This window comes from Hippoglossus hippoglossus, chromosome 7 (genome assembly GCF_009819705.1).
Source record: "Hippoglossus hippoglossus isolate fHipHip1 chromosome 7, fHipHip1.pri, whole genome shotgun sequence".
NCBI lineage: Eukaryota > Metazoa > Chordata > Actinopteri > Pleuronectiformes > Pleuronectidae > Hippoglossus > Hippoglossus hippoglossus.
This window is the reverse complement of record NC_047157.1, coordinates 780,495-798,808: the sequence shown is the minus strand read 5'-3', so window position 1 is coordinate 798,808 and position 18,314 is coordinate 780,495. Positions and strand designations below refer to the sequence as shown.

The following is an 18,314-nucleotide window of genomic DNA, read 5'->3' as shown; positions in this document are numbered from 1 at the left end:
CTTGTTAAAGCCCTCTGAGACAAATTGTGATTTGTGAATATGGGCTATACAAATACAATTTGATTGATTGATTGACATGTGAGGGATCCCTCTCCCAGGACGGACAGAAGTGCAATAAACGCTACATGTAATGGAGAACATCAGAAAGATAAGGGTATTCACAGCATTGATTGGAATAAACAGTTTGTAGCATAATGGAAGGTAAATTAATTATATACACTGCTCAAAAAAAATTGAAGGAACACTTAAAGAGATAGTTCACCGTAAAATGAAAATTCACTCATCATCTACTCTCCACTATGCTGCTGGAGGGGTGGGTGAACAGCGTTGCAGCCAAATCCAATATAATTTAAGTAACTGGGGACTCTGACATGATAAAACAGAAAATATGTCTCCATACTGCTAATGTGTTGTCATCCAAGTGTCCATAAGCCTCGACGTTCAAATTTGACTCGAAACGGCATCATTTACACCAGGTTTTTGGCTTAAATGTACGCTGTTATCCTCCTCCGGAACCAAGTTCACGTTCGCGAGAGCTTGTGCGGGGTGTGTGCGTGCGTCTCTCTGTTGGTGTTACTTTAGCCTCACCGTGTTTTTGTTCTCGTTCTTTTTTTCTTGCCACTGCAGGTGGTAGGGGTTAGGAGAGAGAGAGAGGGACGGTGGAAGGGGACGTACACAAATTATGCATTATTTAATTTCTCTGTATTATGTTGGTCATATACAAAACTCAATAAAAAGATTGGCAAAGAAGAAAAAAAGAAAAATATTTAATAGAAAAAAATAACACCAGTTTAACAAAGAGATTCATATAAACAGGGCATATATGTAAACTTAAAACATGCTGAAATATTTTTGGACATGAACATTGTCTAACACCAACATTCCAACTGCAACAATACAAAAAGGATCATCTGATTGTCCAAATAGCTGTCTAATGTTTGAACTAAATGCTGAGTTTACTTGGTCTTTAATGAAGTGTTTTTTCTTTCTTATTTAAATGTATTCAAGATAGTGGAAACGACTTGTCTGCAGTTCATTTCAATACGTCCTGAAATGATTCTTTAGCCCAGTATGCACAGGGCTCATACAGTATACTGCAGCTATGTGCTACATTTCCAATCTCCTTATCACATTGGTCACAACTACATGCAGGTCTGAAGAGGTTTATTTCTTCAGTATCATTTATTTGTGTACAGATGCCGTAACCCCTCTGTCCAACAAGTTCTTTCCAGCCGACCCCATTCATTCCCATCAGAAAACACCCTGACATTCACTCACAAACCCTTTTGTAATCTTAAGTACTTGGTGTCTGCCTGCCTCGTCATCTGTTCCATCCATCACTGTATTAAACGGTAGAAGACCCAACAGGCAAAAACAACCCAGTGGCTCGCCCAGCTCAGTTCCGACCACCTCTGGATGGTGTGGATGGCTGCGTAACCCTGCAAACAGGAGTGACAAACAATCACATGAATATTTAACACAGAAGACCCTCTCTCAGTTTGATCATTGCTGTTTGTGATGCATTCATGTGCTTTAAAACATAGTGAGACTTCAGTCTATATTGTAAATTCTTAAATTGCTGCCTAAACTGCACTGGGTTATATCAGACAAACTGTTGATCACTATATCCAGTTTCCACTGTATTTATATAGCACTTTTCCAGTCTTAACCACTCAAAGCACTATACACTACAAGTCGCAATCCTTCATTCAAGCTAATATTCATATAACGTTTCTATACACAGTTGACGACCCGCTCTACCTGCTGAGCCAAAGCCTGTCCACATGTATAATACGTTTGTATATGTATAGAAGCTTGATGTTGCAGAGTAGGGTTTCCACGTTTGGAACAGCAGATCCCAGTCAGAGCAAGCCTCCAGTAATATAGATTACTAATGCTACACAAATCTGAGGGAATAAAAGGCGAAAGAGACACTTGGGCTTAAGATCAAGAATGCAACAATGCCCAAGTCAAGATCAATAAAGGTACATGCTGGAGAAAGAAAAAAAGGAAAAATGAGGCTCAGGAGACGTATGCCCTACCGATCATCAGATACCCTACTGGTACTTGAACAAAGGAGGAGACGGAGGCCACTGATATCAAGTCAAATAAGCTCCTCACAATGCATGGAGAGTTTCACCCAAAATCCTGAACTCTGAGACTGTCCACTAGGCTACTGTTAAGTATGAAACATCAAAGATACAGGAGTACATCAGGAAGACGGCAACAAGTGATGATCTGCCAAGTGAACATCTCAGAGAGCAGAAACCTAATGATGATGAAGAGGAGGAGGAAGAAGAAGAGGAAAATCATGGACAAACAAGCCCCTGCACTTCATGTACCATCAAGGGGTAAAAGAAGTGGATGATATCAAAAAAATCATACCAGTGGCTGGAAAAGGCTGATCTGAAAGACAGCACAGAGGCACTAATTAGAGCATAAGAGCATAATTAGTGGAGGTGGAGCCCTGCTGGCTGGTCCAAAGGTGATCATGCGTTTGACATCAGGGCCCTGCCGCTTTGGACCCACCTACCTGAGGAGATTTTGCAAGCAGGGTCAGTGACTTTTAAATGACTCCTTAAAACCCACCTATATAGACTTGCTTTCATGTGATGTCATCTTTTATTGTCCTTTTACATTTTCTATGTAATCAAGTTTTTATGTGAAATACTCTTTATTTAATGAACGCTACTTTGTTTTTGACCACCTCAACATTGTTGTCTGTTTTGTTTTGCCACATTGCATCCTGTCGATTGACAACAAAGCAAAAACAAGAGAAGTAACAAAGCTTTTTGTAAACTCTGTTTTTAAAGGTGATATATATAAACTTTATTATTATTATTATTATTATTAAGGGCCGAGAGATAGATATGACATTGATAAAGTCCGGGGTCTACCACACCACATAGGGCCCCCGGTGCAGGCTGTTCAAAGATGCCCCAAAGATGAGACAGTCCAGCACATAACAGCAAGGAGTAAGATCCAGGCAGGTATGGCGTACATGGAATGCCATAACCAAGTGGCTGGCATAGTGTACAGTAACATCTGCGCCAAGTTTGAGCTGGAAATCGCAAGGTGAAAATGAAGACACATCCAAAGGTGGTTGAGAATGACGGACTTAAGACCCTGTGGAACCTCCAGATCCAGATGGATAAAATGGTGATGCTAACCCACCGGACGTCATGGTGGTCGACAGACAGCAGAAGGTGGTGGTGATGTAGAGATTCCCAAGCGATACAACATCAAGAGGAAGGAACAAAAGAAGCTTGAAAAATGCTGAATGACGAACTAGAGAAGATGTGGAAAGTGAAGGCAAGGCAGTGGTGACAGTAGTAATCTGAGCACTCTGGCCTGTAACCCCCAAACTAGGAGAGTAGCTATGGTCCCAGAGTTGTAGTATATATGTAGTATGTATATAAGGATATTTATAAAATGGTGTGTGCTCTTACCTCATCTAACTCATGTTCATCAACTCCAGGATCAAACATAGAGCCCAGGTAAGTGAGGTGGAAGATTGCCAGGAAGCTAAAAGCCAGGTTCAGTGCCACCACCCAATACTCCTACAGACAAGAACAGAAATAAAAAAGTGTGAAACACCCACAAGAATGTGTTTTTATTCTTATTCTTCTCTATTTAACAAGCTTCGATCAGCTGATCATTTCTCCACACCGCTCAGTTACAAAGACTTCTCCTGACTTTTTGTTTTACTCATGCACAAGGCAGCGGGAGATTCTCTGTTCACAGGATGTAACGTATTTGTTCCGTTGCGAAGATCATGTGATCTTGTTTACAGCACATCGACACTGGCGTTTTCTCTTATCACCACAAACTCTCTTGACATCTTCCTCAATGTCTTCTACGTGTGTGACTCCGGTATTTCACCTAGAGATATTTGTCATCTTTTATTTTTTTTATATTTTTTGTGTCTGTCACATGTTAGAAGCTTCATCGACCCTGAAATCGATCTCTTGATTTCTGCTGAGAAAAAGGTTTCTTAAAATGTTAAACAAACACTGAATATAATGTTGGCTTTTTAATACCCCCATACCTAAACACTAACAGATACAAAGACTTTGGTGCAGGTTGGTGTTAATAGCTAAATGTATGTCTGTATGATTTGATTGCTTAAAAATGCTTTTCTTTTACATTTCCACTCTTCACATAGCTGAAACTAAACTGTGTTTTACCTTCTTGTGCTGATGGCCGCAGCCGGGGTTACAGGGCCTGGAAAGGATACAGGCACTGAAGATGGATGCAAGCTTCTTTCTCAAAACTGAGTGGAAGAAAATATAAATCAACAATCTTAACAGTGTCACTAGAAAAAAAATGGTTAGCCTTTACCAACACTATCGAAGTAAGTCTATAGTAAATAAAATCAAATAAATACACTTATCTACAAGCAAAAATGAAATGTTCATACCATGTTCAACGTATGTGATGAATCCCAAAGAGAGCAGAACGGCTCCCAGGTGAAAACTCAGACCCTGAGGAAAACAAACACAACTTCAAGTTCAAGAAGTGACAGTCAGTTGTTCAGCAGCAAACATGACCCATTCAAGTAGATGAGAAAGTGGTCTCAGAACTTCAAACCCATAGTGTTTCTCTTTTCAAATCCTTTTTAATGCTATGCAGCTCTCATTGCAACATAAGTATCTAAATGGCTACAGAACTATGGATGATCTATATGCATGAAAACACATGGTACAAATAGCGGACGATGTACAGTGCACAGTGACAGAGACATGAACACTGACAATGACCGGCATACAGTGACCAGAGGACATTGACCAGTGGACAGTAACAGTGTATATTGTAAAATGACCAGTGAATAGTGACCAGTAAACAGAAACAAGTAGACAGTGGCAAATAAAAAGTGAACGATGACAGTAACAGTGACCACTGACAGTACAGTAGGGCTGCAACTAAAAACCATTTTGATGGTCAATTAATCTGTTGATTACTATTTATGATTTCTACTTAATTGTATTCTAGTACAATGCTCTTTCTATATGTATTAGTCATCAGCAACTTAATAATGATAATTTCCCTTTCAGATATCTCATTTAATTCAGTAATTTAGTAAATTAAAATTCAGCATATGTCTTTATTCACCTCAATTCAAGATACCTTGAACTATTTATAATTAAATTGTAGATATCTGAAATTAAAGTTAGAAATATTTAAATTGAATTGTAGATGTGAATGGCAAAAGTAGTTTGAATGATATTAGTCAAAATGAAAGTACGACCTGTCAAAATGGCATTGTTGGTATAGGTAATGTTAATTATGGATAGTCAAACTTAGATAAAATGGTTTGTATTTATATAACAAATATTAAAACGGCTTGCCATAGGCCTGCTGAATGTGTGACAGTGTTGTAGGCATGGGTCAGTCTGTCTGAACGGAGGCATGGCTGGCACTCACAGCAGCGTCTGTCCGGATACAGCAGACAAGCTGTACTTGGCTAAGTTCATTGCTTTATTTACACAAAACTTGCAAGCAATGCAGCATCTTTCAGCAGCCCAAGAGAGTAATAATCGACAGGCATTTAGTTTTTCTGTCCAAACAAAGTAGTGACGCTGTTAGCTTTCCTGTTGAATCTGTTTACACAAATGTGTGGACACCTTGTAAATGACCATTAAAGTTATTGTTTTTGATAGACTGTTTTAACACATGCAGATTTCTCTTCATCTGTGTAGTTGTATTGCCAACTATTTTTCATAATCAAATTTAATCAATATAATCCATAATGTTGCAGCCCCAATGACACTGACGGTGAACGGTGTACAGTGTACAGTTACAGTGAACAGTGACAATTGTCTAGTGACCAGTGGACACTAACCACTGCCAGTGAACAATGTACATTGACAGTGAATAGTGACAGAGTACAGTCTACGTTGACAAAATTAACAGTCAATACTTTACAGTGACAATGGGCACTGTGCAGTGATAATGAACTGTTAATACATTGCAGTGACAGTTAACGCTGTGCAGTGTAAAGCAGTGGTTTTCAAAGGCATACCGCCGGTCAAGTTAAAATCGCAAGGCACACCTGTATTCCTATTCATGCAAACCCTTGTTTTCATCCATTTTACCCGCGTTTCCAGTGGAGGTAGAAAAAATTGTATATACTGAAAGGGAAATATGACTACTGACTAGAGACCACTCACTCATCTGCTTGAACTGAACTTTGAACTAGTTCATTTTAAGTGTGAACTGGCACAACACTGAGTATAACTATATATAAAACTTTATAAGCTGTTATCAAATATGTTTTGCGGCTCCAGACAAATTATATTTGGTGGAAGAGGGGGCCAAATGGCTCTTTTGATAGTAAAGGTTGCCGACCCCTGGTATAGGAGGAGTTTGTTAAAGTACACAATGTGTAAAATGACTAAAATGGCCACTAAATCCAAACTGGCTGACTTCCTGTTGCGTTAATCAAATTAGTGCCAGTGCCTTTTTTTAACGACTGGTCATGATACACGTGTGTACCACATTTCATGAAGATTGGTTAAACGAGACGGAATTGCTGCATTTTAGGGGCCGCTGTTGAGCCATTTTGCAGTTTGGTGAGTTTCGAGTATGTTCAAGCTGTCAAACATGCGATTCATTTGCCTGAATAATCAAACGAAAAGCAATAGGGCCTTCGCACTGTCGGTGCTCGGGCCATAATAAACAGTGTCATTGCACAGAATAACATGAACAATGTAAAGTGGCGATGAACACTTTACAGGGAACAGTCATTGTGTAAAAACAGTCAGCGAATAGTAAAAGTGAGCAGTGTACATTGTACACTTAGAGTGGAGAGTCACAATATGACAGTGACCAGTGGAAGTGGAAAAATAAATAAGTGTGCACTGACCAGTTACTAGGGACCATTGACAGTGGGCAGTGAGCATTGGACAATGACTAGTAGCCACTGACAGTGCACAACGTACATTAAAAGTGAACAATGACAGTGAACATTGCACTGGGGCAGTGAGCAGTGAACACTGTAGAGTGAGAATGGTGTGAACTCAGTAACAATGAACTTGGCAGTGAACAGGTATATTGAACAGTTTACAGTGTACAGTGTATAGTGACAATGGAAAGATACCAGTGATAGCAAGAGTGACCTTGAACAGCATGTTGAAGAAGCGGATCAGCCTCAGAATAAGTAGTTGCTCTGAGGTTAAAAGAACATGTAGCTGTCTCCGTTATCTACAATAAGTCAGTTTTACAGAAGAATTAACTGTGACTAAACAAAATAAATAAAAAACTAAAATTACACTTCTGAAAACTAGATAAAAAAATTCGGAATATAATTTTGTTAACTAAAACTAAAAGACTACAATTTTATTTGGTGCAAAGATGATCACAGTATGCATCTTCTTACTAACATGCAGTAGGGCGCTGGCTGTATATGTCACCAGGATGGCTGGAAATGTCCCCAGTTTCATTGCGTTTTTAAAAACATCTGTAAAACACGGAGAAGAAAACACAGTAAACACACAAAATAATGATAATATATTGATATAGTTTTGAATGTAGCTTTCATAATCTATCTACAAATTCCAGAAATCGCTGTCTGTGTGTCTGTACGTGAATTGCATATCTCTAGAACGTTCACACTTGACACGTATTGTTAAGGAACCAATTAATATAGTTTTGAATCTGGTGCAATTTGGACATGTGATACATTGAAGATTATTTAACAGGGGTCAAGCACTCTAGCAGCTGCAGATGTGAATCATCAACGCAAGTGGCGTTGTTGGTGAACAGCTCTTTGTGCAGCAGCAGTGGGGCAGCATCAGCGTTCTGCAGACTGAATTAGCTGAAGGTCACTTTTGCAGTTTAAGAAAGAAAGCTGCAACCAGCCTCACTGCAGCAAACAGCCCATTTTAAATGTTTAGAACGGGCACCGCACTAGCAAGTCATTGTGTCATTAATCAATGTGAAAAATGAGGTACACATACTTAAAGGGATAGTTCACCCAAACATTTAAATTCATTATCTACTCACCACTATGCCTATGGAGGGGTGGGCAAAGTGACACTTTTGGAGTTTCAGGGGTAAACAGCGAGCAGCCAAATACAAAACAATTGAAGTAACTAGCAACCACGTCTTTAAACGTAAAAAAAATATCTTCCTCAGGAGCCACGTTCACATTCGCTAGCACACATTGCTAACAAGCTCTCGCCAAAGGGTACACGCGGGTGCGTGGTAACATCGCTGCTTCCAGTAGGTATTGCTGCATAGTGTCAGTGACTGCTGTGTATCGCTGATGTCGTCACGCGCACCTTGGGCAAGAGCATAGAGGCAAAAACTCGTGCAGTGTGTGCACGCATGAACGTGAATGAGGCTCCAGGCAAGAAGATAACGGACATTTAGGCTAAAAACATGGTGTAAATGACAGCGTTTTGAGTCGAATTTGAACGTCTGGGCTTACGGGCACTTGGATGACACCACAGGAGCAGTAATTGTATTGGATTTGGCTCAGACACTGTTTACCCCTGAAACTCCAGAAGTGTTTTGTGGACTCAAACACGTCACCCACCCCTCCATCGGCATAGTGGTGAGTAGATAATGAGTGAATTACACTTTTGGGTGAACTATCCGTTTAAGTATGGCCTCATTGTTACCTTGATTAATGAAACAATGAGTTTCTAGTGAGTGAGTGAATTTTAAACAATTCATTTAAACTACAATGTACCAGCCAAATAGTGTAATAACAAAAATTATCAATTTCATCATGGAGATCATTTTCTCAATTGATCATTCAATACAAGCTAAGAATAAAATAGTGAGAAATGGAATTCACAATTTCTCCAAAGCCACAGTGATGTCTTCAATATATCGAATGAAAAAGAGCAGATCAGCAGTAAAATGTTAATTACAGAGGTATAACTTTGTAGGACATCAAATTCATTCAGCCTTTAAGACTACAATACAAGTTGATATCTTCAGTGTATAAGTGTAGAATGTTTAATAGACACAATGGAGGCCAGGACTCACAGGTTTTCAGCCATCGGGACATGGGGATGTTCCAAGACGTCACCACCAGCACCATGGAGCGAGGCATCTCGACACTGAGAGGTTTCACGACACTCATGTCCCTGCGCACACGCACACACACACGCACACACATTTAAGCCACCACTGGGGGCAAAGTATAGATATTGGTAGTTGGTAACTTAAATTGTGCAGAAGACCTTCAATCTTACAAGGGATATTCACCATCTTGTCCTGAATTCTAAAATGATTGTAGCTGATGCAGCCGGTGACCACTATAAACAGCATAGCTGACAAGATGGGAAAGACCTTATGATGGGGAGGAAAGACAGCTGACTGGAGGAAATAGACCCCACTGGGGCTGGCATAGGTTAGCTACCCATGATGGCAGGATCCAATACGAAAAAAAGCAAAAGCAATAAAAGGTAAAATACCCCACAGTCAACGAGAGTGGGGGCGGAGTGGAAGACGACTCACTAACGGACCACATGCTAGTGACCCTGGAATCGAAATGACAAAGAGGAAGGCAAACACAATACAAGATTGTATGGTCAAATAATCTGACAAGAAGCTCCAGGTGTGTCCCTGTGGCTGGAGGAAAATAACATAGGCAAAGGGCCCTAAATACACCAATGAAAGAAGAAGTGCTAGAGGAGGGATCTAGCATTGTTCAAGTCAGTCGAGTGAGGTCCAGCGACTGGACTCAACCCAAAGTTTGCAGGGCATCAGCCCCCCTCAATCTGAGGAAGTTAACTCAAGCACAGAGGCAGTTGCAGGAGAGGGTAGAGAGCCGACTCAGCCAGGAAAGCCAACAAGGGAAAAGAAACCTTAAAAAAACAAAACAAAGTTGATCTGGCCTGAAGCTTCATAAAAAGCAAAATGGGAGGCCATCAATGCAGACCTAAGCAGTATCCTTGAAAAGATAAAGGGCACAGTTGAGCCGAAGCTTGAGAGGATGTGTAACATCATCTACGACTACGGAGCGGAACATTTTGGAGTAACAAAGAGAAAACTGGTAACACCGACAACGGAAATCAAGTACGGAAGGCACCTGGAAATAGAACGCTTGATACAAGAGAGGAGAGACATGATCTGATAGCAATTCCATCTGATATCCCACCCATTGAGCAGCCAGAACACCAAATGGATTTCTGAGCTCTCCGAAATTGAAGGAAGTGTCATCAGACCCAGGCCAGAACGCTGATCCTTATATATAAGAATGTTCCTAATGTTCTACGCTTCTTGTGGAAATTAATGAGAGTGGCATGCCCAAAGCTTAGCGCAGAGCTGGAGGAGTAATGATACCAAAAGATGGATGAATCCTCAAATATTAGCCATATTCGGCCCATAAGGCTCCTCAACGTAGAGGTCAAGATCTTCTTTAGCGTCATAGCCCAAAGGCTGACAAGCTATTTGTTGAAAAAACAAGCAGGTGGATACTTCGGTACAAAATTCCAGGAATTCCAGGGTTCTCTGGATGTTTAGAACACACTAGCATGATCTGGCACCAAATCTTATCAGCCAAGAGTGAGAAGAGAGATCTACATGTCATATCCCTGATCTCGCTAATGCACTTGGGTCGGAACCACATAGTGTCCACTGGGCAGCTTTCGGCTTCTTTAAAGTACCAGAGCCCATAAAAAATTTGATTAAAGCCTTCTTTAAAGATCTGCAATTCTGCTTCACCACACCTCATTTTACCACCATATGGCAGCATCTCGAAGTGGGCATCATGGCTGGCTGCACTTTCTCCCCACTAGCATTCACCATGGCGATGGATGTGATTATCAGAGCTTCAAAATGGGTAGGAGGTTGTGAGCGACAAAAGTTGGGGGTCGATTAACACCGATGGGGGCCTACATGGACGACATGACAACCCTGATGACAACAGCGCTATGCACCAGACTGTTGCTAGGTAAACTTGAAGAAAACATCACATGGGCCAGAATGAGGATGAATCCATCAAAATCAAGAAGCATCTCAAAAAGCAAAGGTGAGACATCTGACCATAGGTTCTACATAAATGGAGAACTCATTCCAAAAGTGTCTGAGAAACCTAGAAAAAGCCTTGGACGATGCTATGATGAAAACCTCAAAGACTGCAATAGATTTTTTTTTTGCGATTTATCTAACGATAATTTTTTGATAAATCTAACAATTATTTTTCATTACTTGATTAATATAATAAATTTAAAAACTAGTCATATTTATTTAATAGTCTTCCACAACAAAAAATAGCCGAGTCTGAACTGCTAATCTGCCTTTAACAGCCCCATATATCTCAAATAAAATTTGTGAAAGAGCTTGGTCCATTAAAGTAAAAGGAATATATCAATCTACATTAAGCTGTCCAACAACAAAATATAAGAAAACCAAAGTAAAATTTAAGTAACTTTCTGGAGGAATATCAAAACACTGTAAATTCAAGTTTAGCAGTCTATCAAAAAAGTATCTTTAAGTACCATAGTAGTTGTATCAATGTCTGTATGAAGTCAAAAACTGACAAACAAATAAAATAAAGTAAGTATAATTCAATAGTATTTCAATAATGTTTATTATTAATTTTCACACTGAACTGAAGTGTACTCTAATAATAAAAGAAATATTCTTTTCTCATTTCAAGTAAAATAAAGTTTGCTTTTAAAAAATAAAATAAAGGGCTTTTGAAAAAGGCATTTATAAACAATCTTAACAAACATTAACAACTGAACAGCTTTAACTTTCCTCTTTGTTCCCACTTTCTCTGGTTCAGTGAAGTAAACTCCACCATGTGCTGCCAGGATTCACTACCCTTAAGACGGAAAAAGCTGCGCAGGTTAAAATAAGACTACCGTAAGTGCTAGAAAAAGTGGACAGGATCAAATAGAAACGGTCCGTCACAATCTAAAAACAGCGTCTGGGTTCGTGTAGAAGGGGTCCAGTCCGAACCTATGCTAGATGACCGTGGGCGATTTTTTTCGCTTCAGCTTGCTCTTCAGGTGACTGCCTGCATTGACTGTGCGCAGCCACCTTCCTTACGACGCACGTTCTGCGAGTCGACATATTTACGTACTCAATGACGTTGATTACATCGACGAGTCGCCCCAGCCCTAGCGAGCATGATCAACTCCTATGTAGGAAAGTGGTTAGGAGTCCCGAGATGTCTAAGCAACATCGGCCTGTATGGACATAGTTTAAATGCACCAAGAAAAGGCTGGAGATGACCCTCTCAGTGTCCGGAGACACATCTATACGGGCTGTTGGACCATCACTGACAACAGGACACCAACAGGCAAAAGCACCACTCCAGCATGCTGACATTGTGGTCCACGTTCAACAGGGAAGAGGAGGTTTGGGCCAAGGTCAGAGTACCCCAAAAAGCTCTTCTCCATCTTTTCTAACATCCTTGACCCCCCCACCCCCCAGTCCCCCTCCTCCTTCCTCCCTTCTACCAAGCCACTTTGTCAACTACAAAAAAGATAGATGACATACGCTCCTCATTCTCTAACCCACTTTCTGAAATTACCTTTCCATCAACCACATCTTCATCCCCTACTCTATCCTCTTTCCCTCCCCTGTCTCCCAATCAAGTTCTTACCCTGGTAACTTCCTCCCGCCCAACCACCTGCCCCCTTGACCACATCCCCTCTCACATTCTCCAGTCTATTGCTCCCGACCGTCTTCCTTTTCTCACCCATCTTATTAACACTTCCCTCTCAACTGGCTGTTTCCCTAAATCTCTTAAAGGGCCCATATTGTGTAAAAATACATTTTCTGGGCTTTTACTATCCTGAATTACTTGAAGGGGGTCAGTAGGGACCCTCAAAGTATGAAAACAGTCACTCCGCGGACTTTTCACTCAGTCCATTCAAAGAAATATGTTATTGAAACGTTGCGCTTCGTACTTCTTCTCTGTATGATGTCATCATGGAATCGCACTCTTCTCTCAGCCCCACCCAGCCGGTACCAGTCCAGCTTCCGAACCCACCACCCCGCTTCCCACCACCATCAGCACACCTCCACACCGAACGCGACACCAAGCAGACATGTTGCTGAGCTAGCAGCTTGTTAGCTTCCACAGGCTAACCACAACAAACAACACTGAAGAAACACTGCAGCGTGGAGGGATGCAAGGAAGAGAATGTGTCCGTGCACATTACTCCTAAGAACGTTACTATTCGAGACCAGCGGTTACGCTATATTTCTTCTGACATGCTGTGTCGGTGTACTCAGTAAGGAGTAACATAGACGTTACTCGTTACTCTGTACAAAACACTAGCTGTATCCAAACATAACGTGACTTTCAGCTGTGTTTAACAGAGAGATCGTCAATGCGCCAGAATGAGACCGGTGATAGGCCTGGTCGCGTGTCACTCAAAGTGCAGTCAGCTAATCAGAGGATGGGCTCATTAATAATTAAAGAGGCAGGCGAAAACAGCCTGTTCTGTCTGGAGGGCCAGAGAGAGGCAGAAGAGAGGACATGGAAATACACATTGCAGCAGTTTTTTCGACTTTTAACCACTGATATATCATCTTAGGGGTACCAATACCTCAAATTAAGTCCCAGAAAGGTGTAAAATATGGGCCCTTTAAAGAGGCAAGAGTGAAGCCTTTCCTCAAGAAACCTACCAATCCATCTGAAGTAAACAACTACAGACCTGTCTCTCTTCTTTCTTTTCTCTCCAAAGCACTTTGAGTGTGCTACCTTTAAATCAACCTTCTTGATCCTCACCAGTCTGGTTTCGAGACAGGCCACTCAACTGAGAGTGCCTGAAATAAAAAACGATCCAATTCGAAGCTGGAGGCAAACAAATTATCGCTTTACATTGTAAGACTGTGAGGCAATTTGTTGTATCACCTGTTCGTATTTTAATCATCCAAAACTGCAGGATTATTAAATTCAGAGACAGCTGTGAAGTCCCCAATCTATAAAATTAAACAGAATTATTATTATATGTTATATGGTTGTGTTTGTACTGGGATGGTTTGGTTCCGTCGGTCGATCTGTGTAATACTGGAGTAATTTTAGTACAAAGATCACAGATCTATAGAATCTATATCAGCTGATCAGTCATCATCAGGGGACAAAAAACTCTGATCACTGAACCCTTGTTTCCTCCTAATCCTTCCATTCGCATGCATCCATCACGCACCATTACGCATGACTGCCACCACAGTATTTATCTATTTAGAGCCATCGGACCAAGTACTTCACACATCAGTGGAACCTAACCTCCACTCTGGGATATTATTTGGAAATGGAAGTTTGAAAGTGAATAGTTTTTCTTTATTTTTTGTGATTGATCTCCAGTGCGCCTGATGGCACAGTCATGTTCACTGTAACAACTTTACACACACTCGTCCTTGATAATACACGCACATTGATAGAAGATATTATTAAAAACGATTAATAACTCTGCTGTTTAATGGTATCTACGTAATTTGCTGCAAGTTGTTTTTTATATCTTTTCCAATTGAAGGTTATTATGGAAAAGTTATCCGAGCACAAATAACGCTGTTGGTTTTAATGTTAATGTTGAAGTGGATCAATAATCTGGATTCAGTTCACCACCTCACATCTCCAAAATGTTCCTACGCATGGGTCAGAGTGTGCGTAGAAGTGCGCACATTCTACCGTCAAGTTTGCTTTTATAAATCCCAACGTTTGCGTGAGAAGTTGCGTACGCCTCTTTCAGGCCCCATTTTGTGTGTACGCAATGGTTATAAATGAGGCCCCAAATCTTTATTTCCTCCCATCAGGATCTGAGTGTCTCAGGCTCTGCACTCTCCCTGCTCACGTCCTACCTCAAAGACCACACCTACTGGAGAGGATCTGTGTCAGAACCTTGTCCACTAACTACTGGAGTCCCTCAAGGTTCCATCCTGGGTCCCCTCCTTTTTTCCCCTTACACCAACTCTCTCGTTATTCACTCACGGCTTTTCTTAACACAGCTACGCTGATGACACCCAACTAATTCTCTCTTTTCCCCAGTCTGAAACACAAGTAGCAGCATGAATCTCTGCTTGTCTGACTGACATCTCTCAGTGAATGTCCGCACACCACTTAAAAATCAAGCTTGACAAGACTGAGCTACTTTTCCTTCCAGTGAAGGGCTCTCCCACCCATTACCTTACTAATAATAATACCAATAACTATATTTGTATAGCACTTGTCTAACACGGTTACAAAGTGCTTCACACAAACAAAATCCATGGCAAAATCAAGAATTAATTATAATAAAAGGTTTTCAGTTCATTTCAATTTTTAAGGGCCAAATCACAACATAATAAGTTCGAGACCTTAAATTTATAGAGAAACCCAAAAGTTCCCACAATGAGCACTTTTGCGACTCTGGAGAGAAATAACTCCCTCATTAACTGGAAGAAACCTCAAGCAGAACCAGACTCAATGTGGGCGGCCATCTGCCTTGACTGGTTGGGGTGAGCAGAGAAAATGGGGAGGAGAGGAGAGATGGGTGGCAAAGAGGGAGTAGAGAAGAGAGAGAGATATGTAGATCAGGCGTCATTACCTCTGTGCCTTTTTAAAGGGGACATAGCATGCCCATTTTACCACAAGTTGATATGGTTCCTTGGGGTCTTAATGAAATGTCTGTAACATACTTTGGTCAAAATACCACAAGGATCATTTCAAACAGCACCCTTTTTACCCTGTATAAAACAGCCCTCCACAGAGTGACCTGTTTTGAGTGCCTGTTCCTTTAAATGCTAGTGAGCCAGCTCCCCCCTCCCCCCTCTCCCTCCATGATTTTAAACGATATAAATTACATATTTTATATGATATAAATTATCAAATATGCATCCCATACTTTGTATTCCCCTTCTGTTGTCCTGGAGTTTTAATTTTCCCAATCACATAATTAAATGTCCCCCTCTGCCCATCCACTACAAGCACACAAGCAGACAGACAGAGAGAGAAAGAGAGGGGTGGGGGTGGGGGGGGGGGCTATGAAGACCATCATTTACCCCCGAACCCCGACATTCAACGGGTACAACAACAAGCGGAGAAAGCAGAACACAGCCAGCAGTGTGGAAGACTTCCGCAGTGTTACAGTGGTGCTGAACACTGCGGACGTCTTCCACACTGCTGGCTGTGTGGCGCTGACACAAATTCCAGCTCACGCATGGGAGAGCGAGCGGTCGCGCCCGAGGGGGGGGATGAGGTGGGGGGTGGGCCAAGACCATGTAGGGAGACTTCCAGTGCCTTGTTACGACACAAAACCCAGGAAGCTCAATCGAGTCGCTCAAGCATGACGTTTCTGACTTAGAGGAACCATAACAAAACGCGTGAGTGTTTTTTCCCCAGAGTTTTTGGGTTGGTAGACATGCCAGATACCCACATTAACCTGTAGAAGCACTAACAAAGTGGAATTTGCATGCTATGTCCCCTTTAAACTAAATATCTACTCTCATAGGTAGCAGAGTCCAAGGCTGTCATATTTGAGAAACTACATAAATTGTGGTTGCAATAAAAGTAAGGAGTTAAAACAACACAGTCGTACCAGAATTATCAATCGCATGTTAAAAATGCTTTCCTATAAAAATATGGTTTGAGCAGTGATATAAAGATAGGTAGTGAGTTGGCAAGCCTGATCTCATCAGAGAGTTCCAGAGCCTCGGGGCCCTGACAGAGATGGGAATCGATTGTGACAGCTAGATTTTTAGCTGTTGTTTTAATGTTGGTTGCCAGGGGACCAAGAAATGATAAGGGTTTGCCTGCTAGCTGGTCGGGGCCGAAGATTATTTTAACTGTTTTATTGAATTTAACTGTAGGAAGTTAAGTGCCAGCCATTCCTTAATGGCAGATAGGCACTCTGTTAGGACACTCAAGCGGCCGACATGTCTGGCTTGAAAGACAAGTAGATTTGGGTGTCATCCGCATTTGAAATGATATATCCCATTCAAATGGCTGATGACGTTTCCTAATGGGAACATGTACAGCGAAAATAGGAAGGGACAAAGAATAGAACCTTGTGGCACTCAGCTAATCAGTGGAGCCAAGGATGAGATGTTATTTCCAGTGGAAACAGAAATTTGTCAATCTAAGAGAGAAGACTTGAACCATCTAAGGGCAGTTCCAGATATGCCGACGCATTGCGTTGGTCTATTGATGACAATGTTATGATCAATGGTGGCACTGAGGTCAAGGAGCAGTAATACAGAGCAATCACCAGCATCAGCAGACATCAATAAATCATTTCTAATTTTAAGGAGAGCGGTTTCCGTACTTTGTCATTTGCGAAATCCAGACTGGAATTTGTCAAACATTTTATTATTGTCACACACAGCTAAAAGTTGGGTTAAAACCACCTTTTCAAGAATTTGGGATATGAAGAGAGGTTTTGAAATGGGCCTATAATTCTGTGGGAGTGATTGGTCAAGATTTGGCTTTTTCAGTAAAGGCTGAATGGTGGCTTTCTTAAAGGGGACATAGCATGCCCATTTTACCACAAGTTGATATGGTTCCTTGGGGTCTTAATGAAATGTCTGTAACATACTTTGGTCAAAATACCACAAGGATCATTTCAAACAGCACCCTTTTTACCCTGTATAAAACAGCCCTCCACAGAGTGACCTGTTTTGAGTGCCTGTTCCTTTAAATGCTAATGAGCCAGCTCCCCCCTCCCCCCCATGATTTTAAACGATATAAATTACATATTTTATATGATATAAATTATCAAATATGCATCCCATACTTTGTATTCCCCTTCTGTTGTCCTGGAGTTTTAATTTTCCCAATCACATAATTAAATGTCCCCCTCTGCCCATCCACTACAAGCACACAAGCAGACAGACAGAGAGAGAAAGAGGGGGGGGGGGGGGCTATGAAGACCATCATTTACCCCCGAACCCCGACATTCAACGGGTACAACAACAAGCGGAGAAAGCAGAATCGCGGGCTGACCTTATATATACAGTCTATGGGGCTGACCAGCGCGGAGAAATGCACGTCCCGTGTGAACAGCCAGGCGGCTGCGCGCTTGAGAACGGCGCTGCGCTGCCTCGCAGCGGCGCTTCTGCGTCCGGTGTAAACCCGGCGTAACGAGTGGGGGGGCTCTGTGTGTTTGTGACAGTGTTACAGTAGTGCTGAACACTGCGGAAGTCTTCCACGCTGGCTGTGTGGCGCTGAGTGGCGCGACCGCTGTGTGGCGAGCGGTCGCGCCCGAGCAACTGCTGCAGCCTCCCAGTCCCAACGATCCAGACAAATGCCACATGTGAGTGAATCGTGGGCTGACCAGCGGAGAAATGCTCGTCCCGTGTGAACAGCCAGGCGGCTGCGCGCTTGGGAACGGCGCTGCGCTGCCTCGCAGCCTCGCTGCGTC

At 41.7% G+C, this 18,314-nt stretch overlaps 1 protein-coding gene across 4 annotated transcripts in view; it reads right to left on the bottom strand.

Moving 5' to 3' along the window:
* Window positions 1-752: 752 nt before the first annotated feature.
* Window positions 753-18,314, bottom strand: part of LOC117765142 (protein-serine O-palmitoleoyltransferase porcupine-like) — a 29,079-nt gene continuing 11,517 nt past the window's right edge. For all 4 annotated transcript variants that reach the window (XM_034591452.1, XM_034591453.1, XM_034591454.1 and 1 more), the window contains exons 8-13: window positions 8,998-9,098; window positions 7,383-7,459; window positions 4,421-4,484; window positions 4,188-4,273; window positions 3,450-3,560; window positions 753-1,439 (exon numbers count right to left, since the gene is read on the bottom strand). In XM_034591452.1, the coding sequence (XP_034447343.1) occupies window positions 1,338-1,439; window positions 3,450-3,560; window positions 4,188-4,273; window positions 4,421-4,484; window positions 7,383-7,459; window positions 8,998-9,098 (541 nt within the window). In that variant the 3' untranslated portion in view covers window positions 753-1,337. The remainder of the gene's footprint in view (window positions 1,440-3,449; window positions 3,561-4,187; window positions 4,274-4,420; window positions 4,485-7,382; window positions 7,460-8,997; window positions 9,099-18,314) is intronic.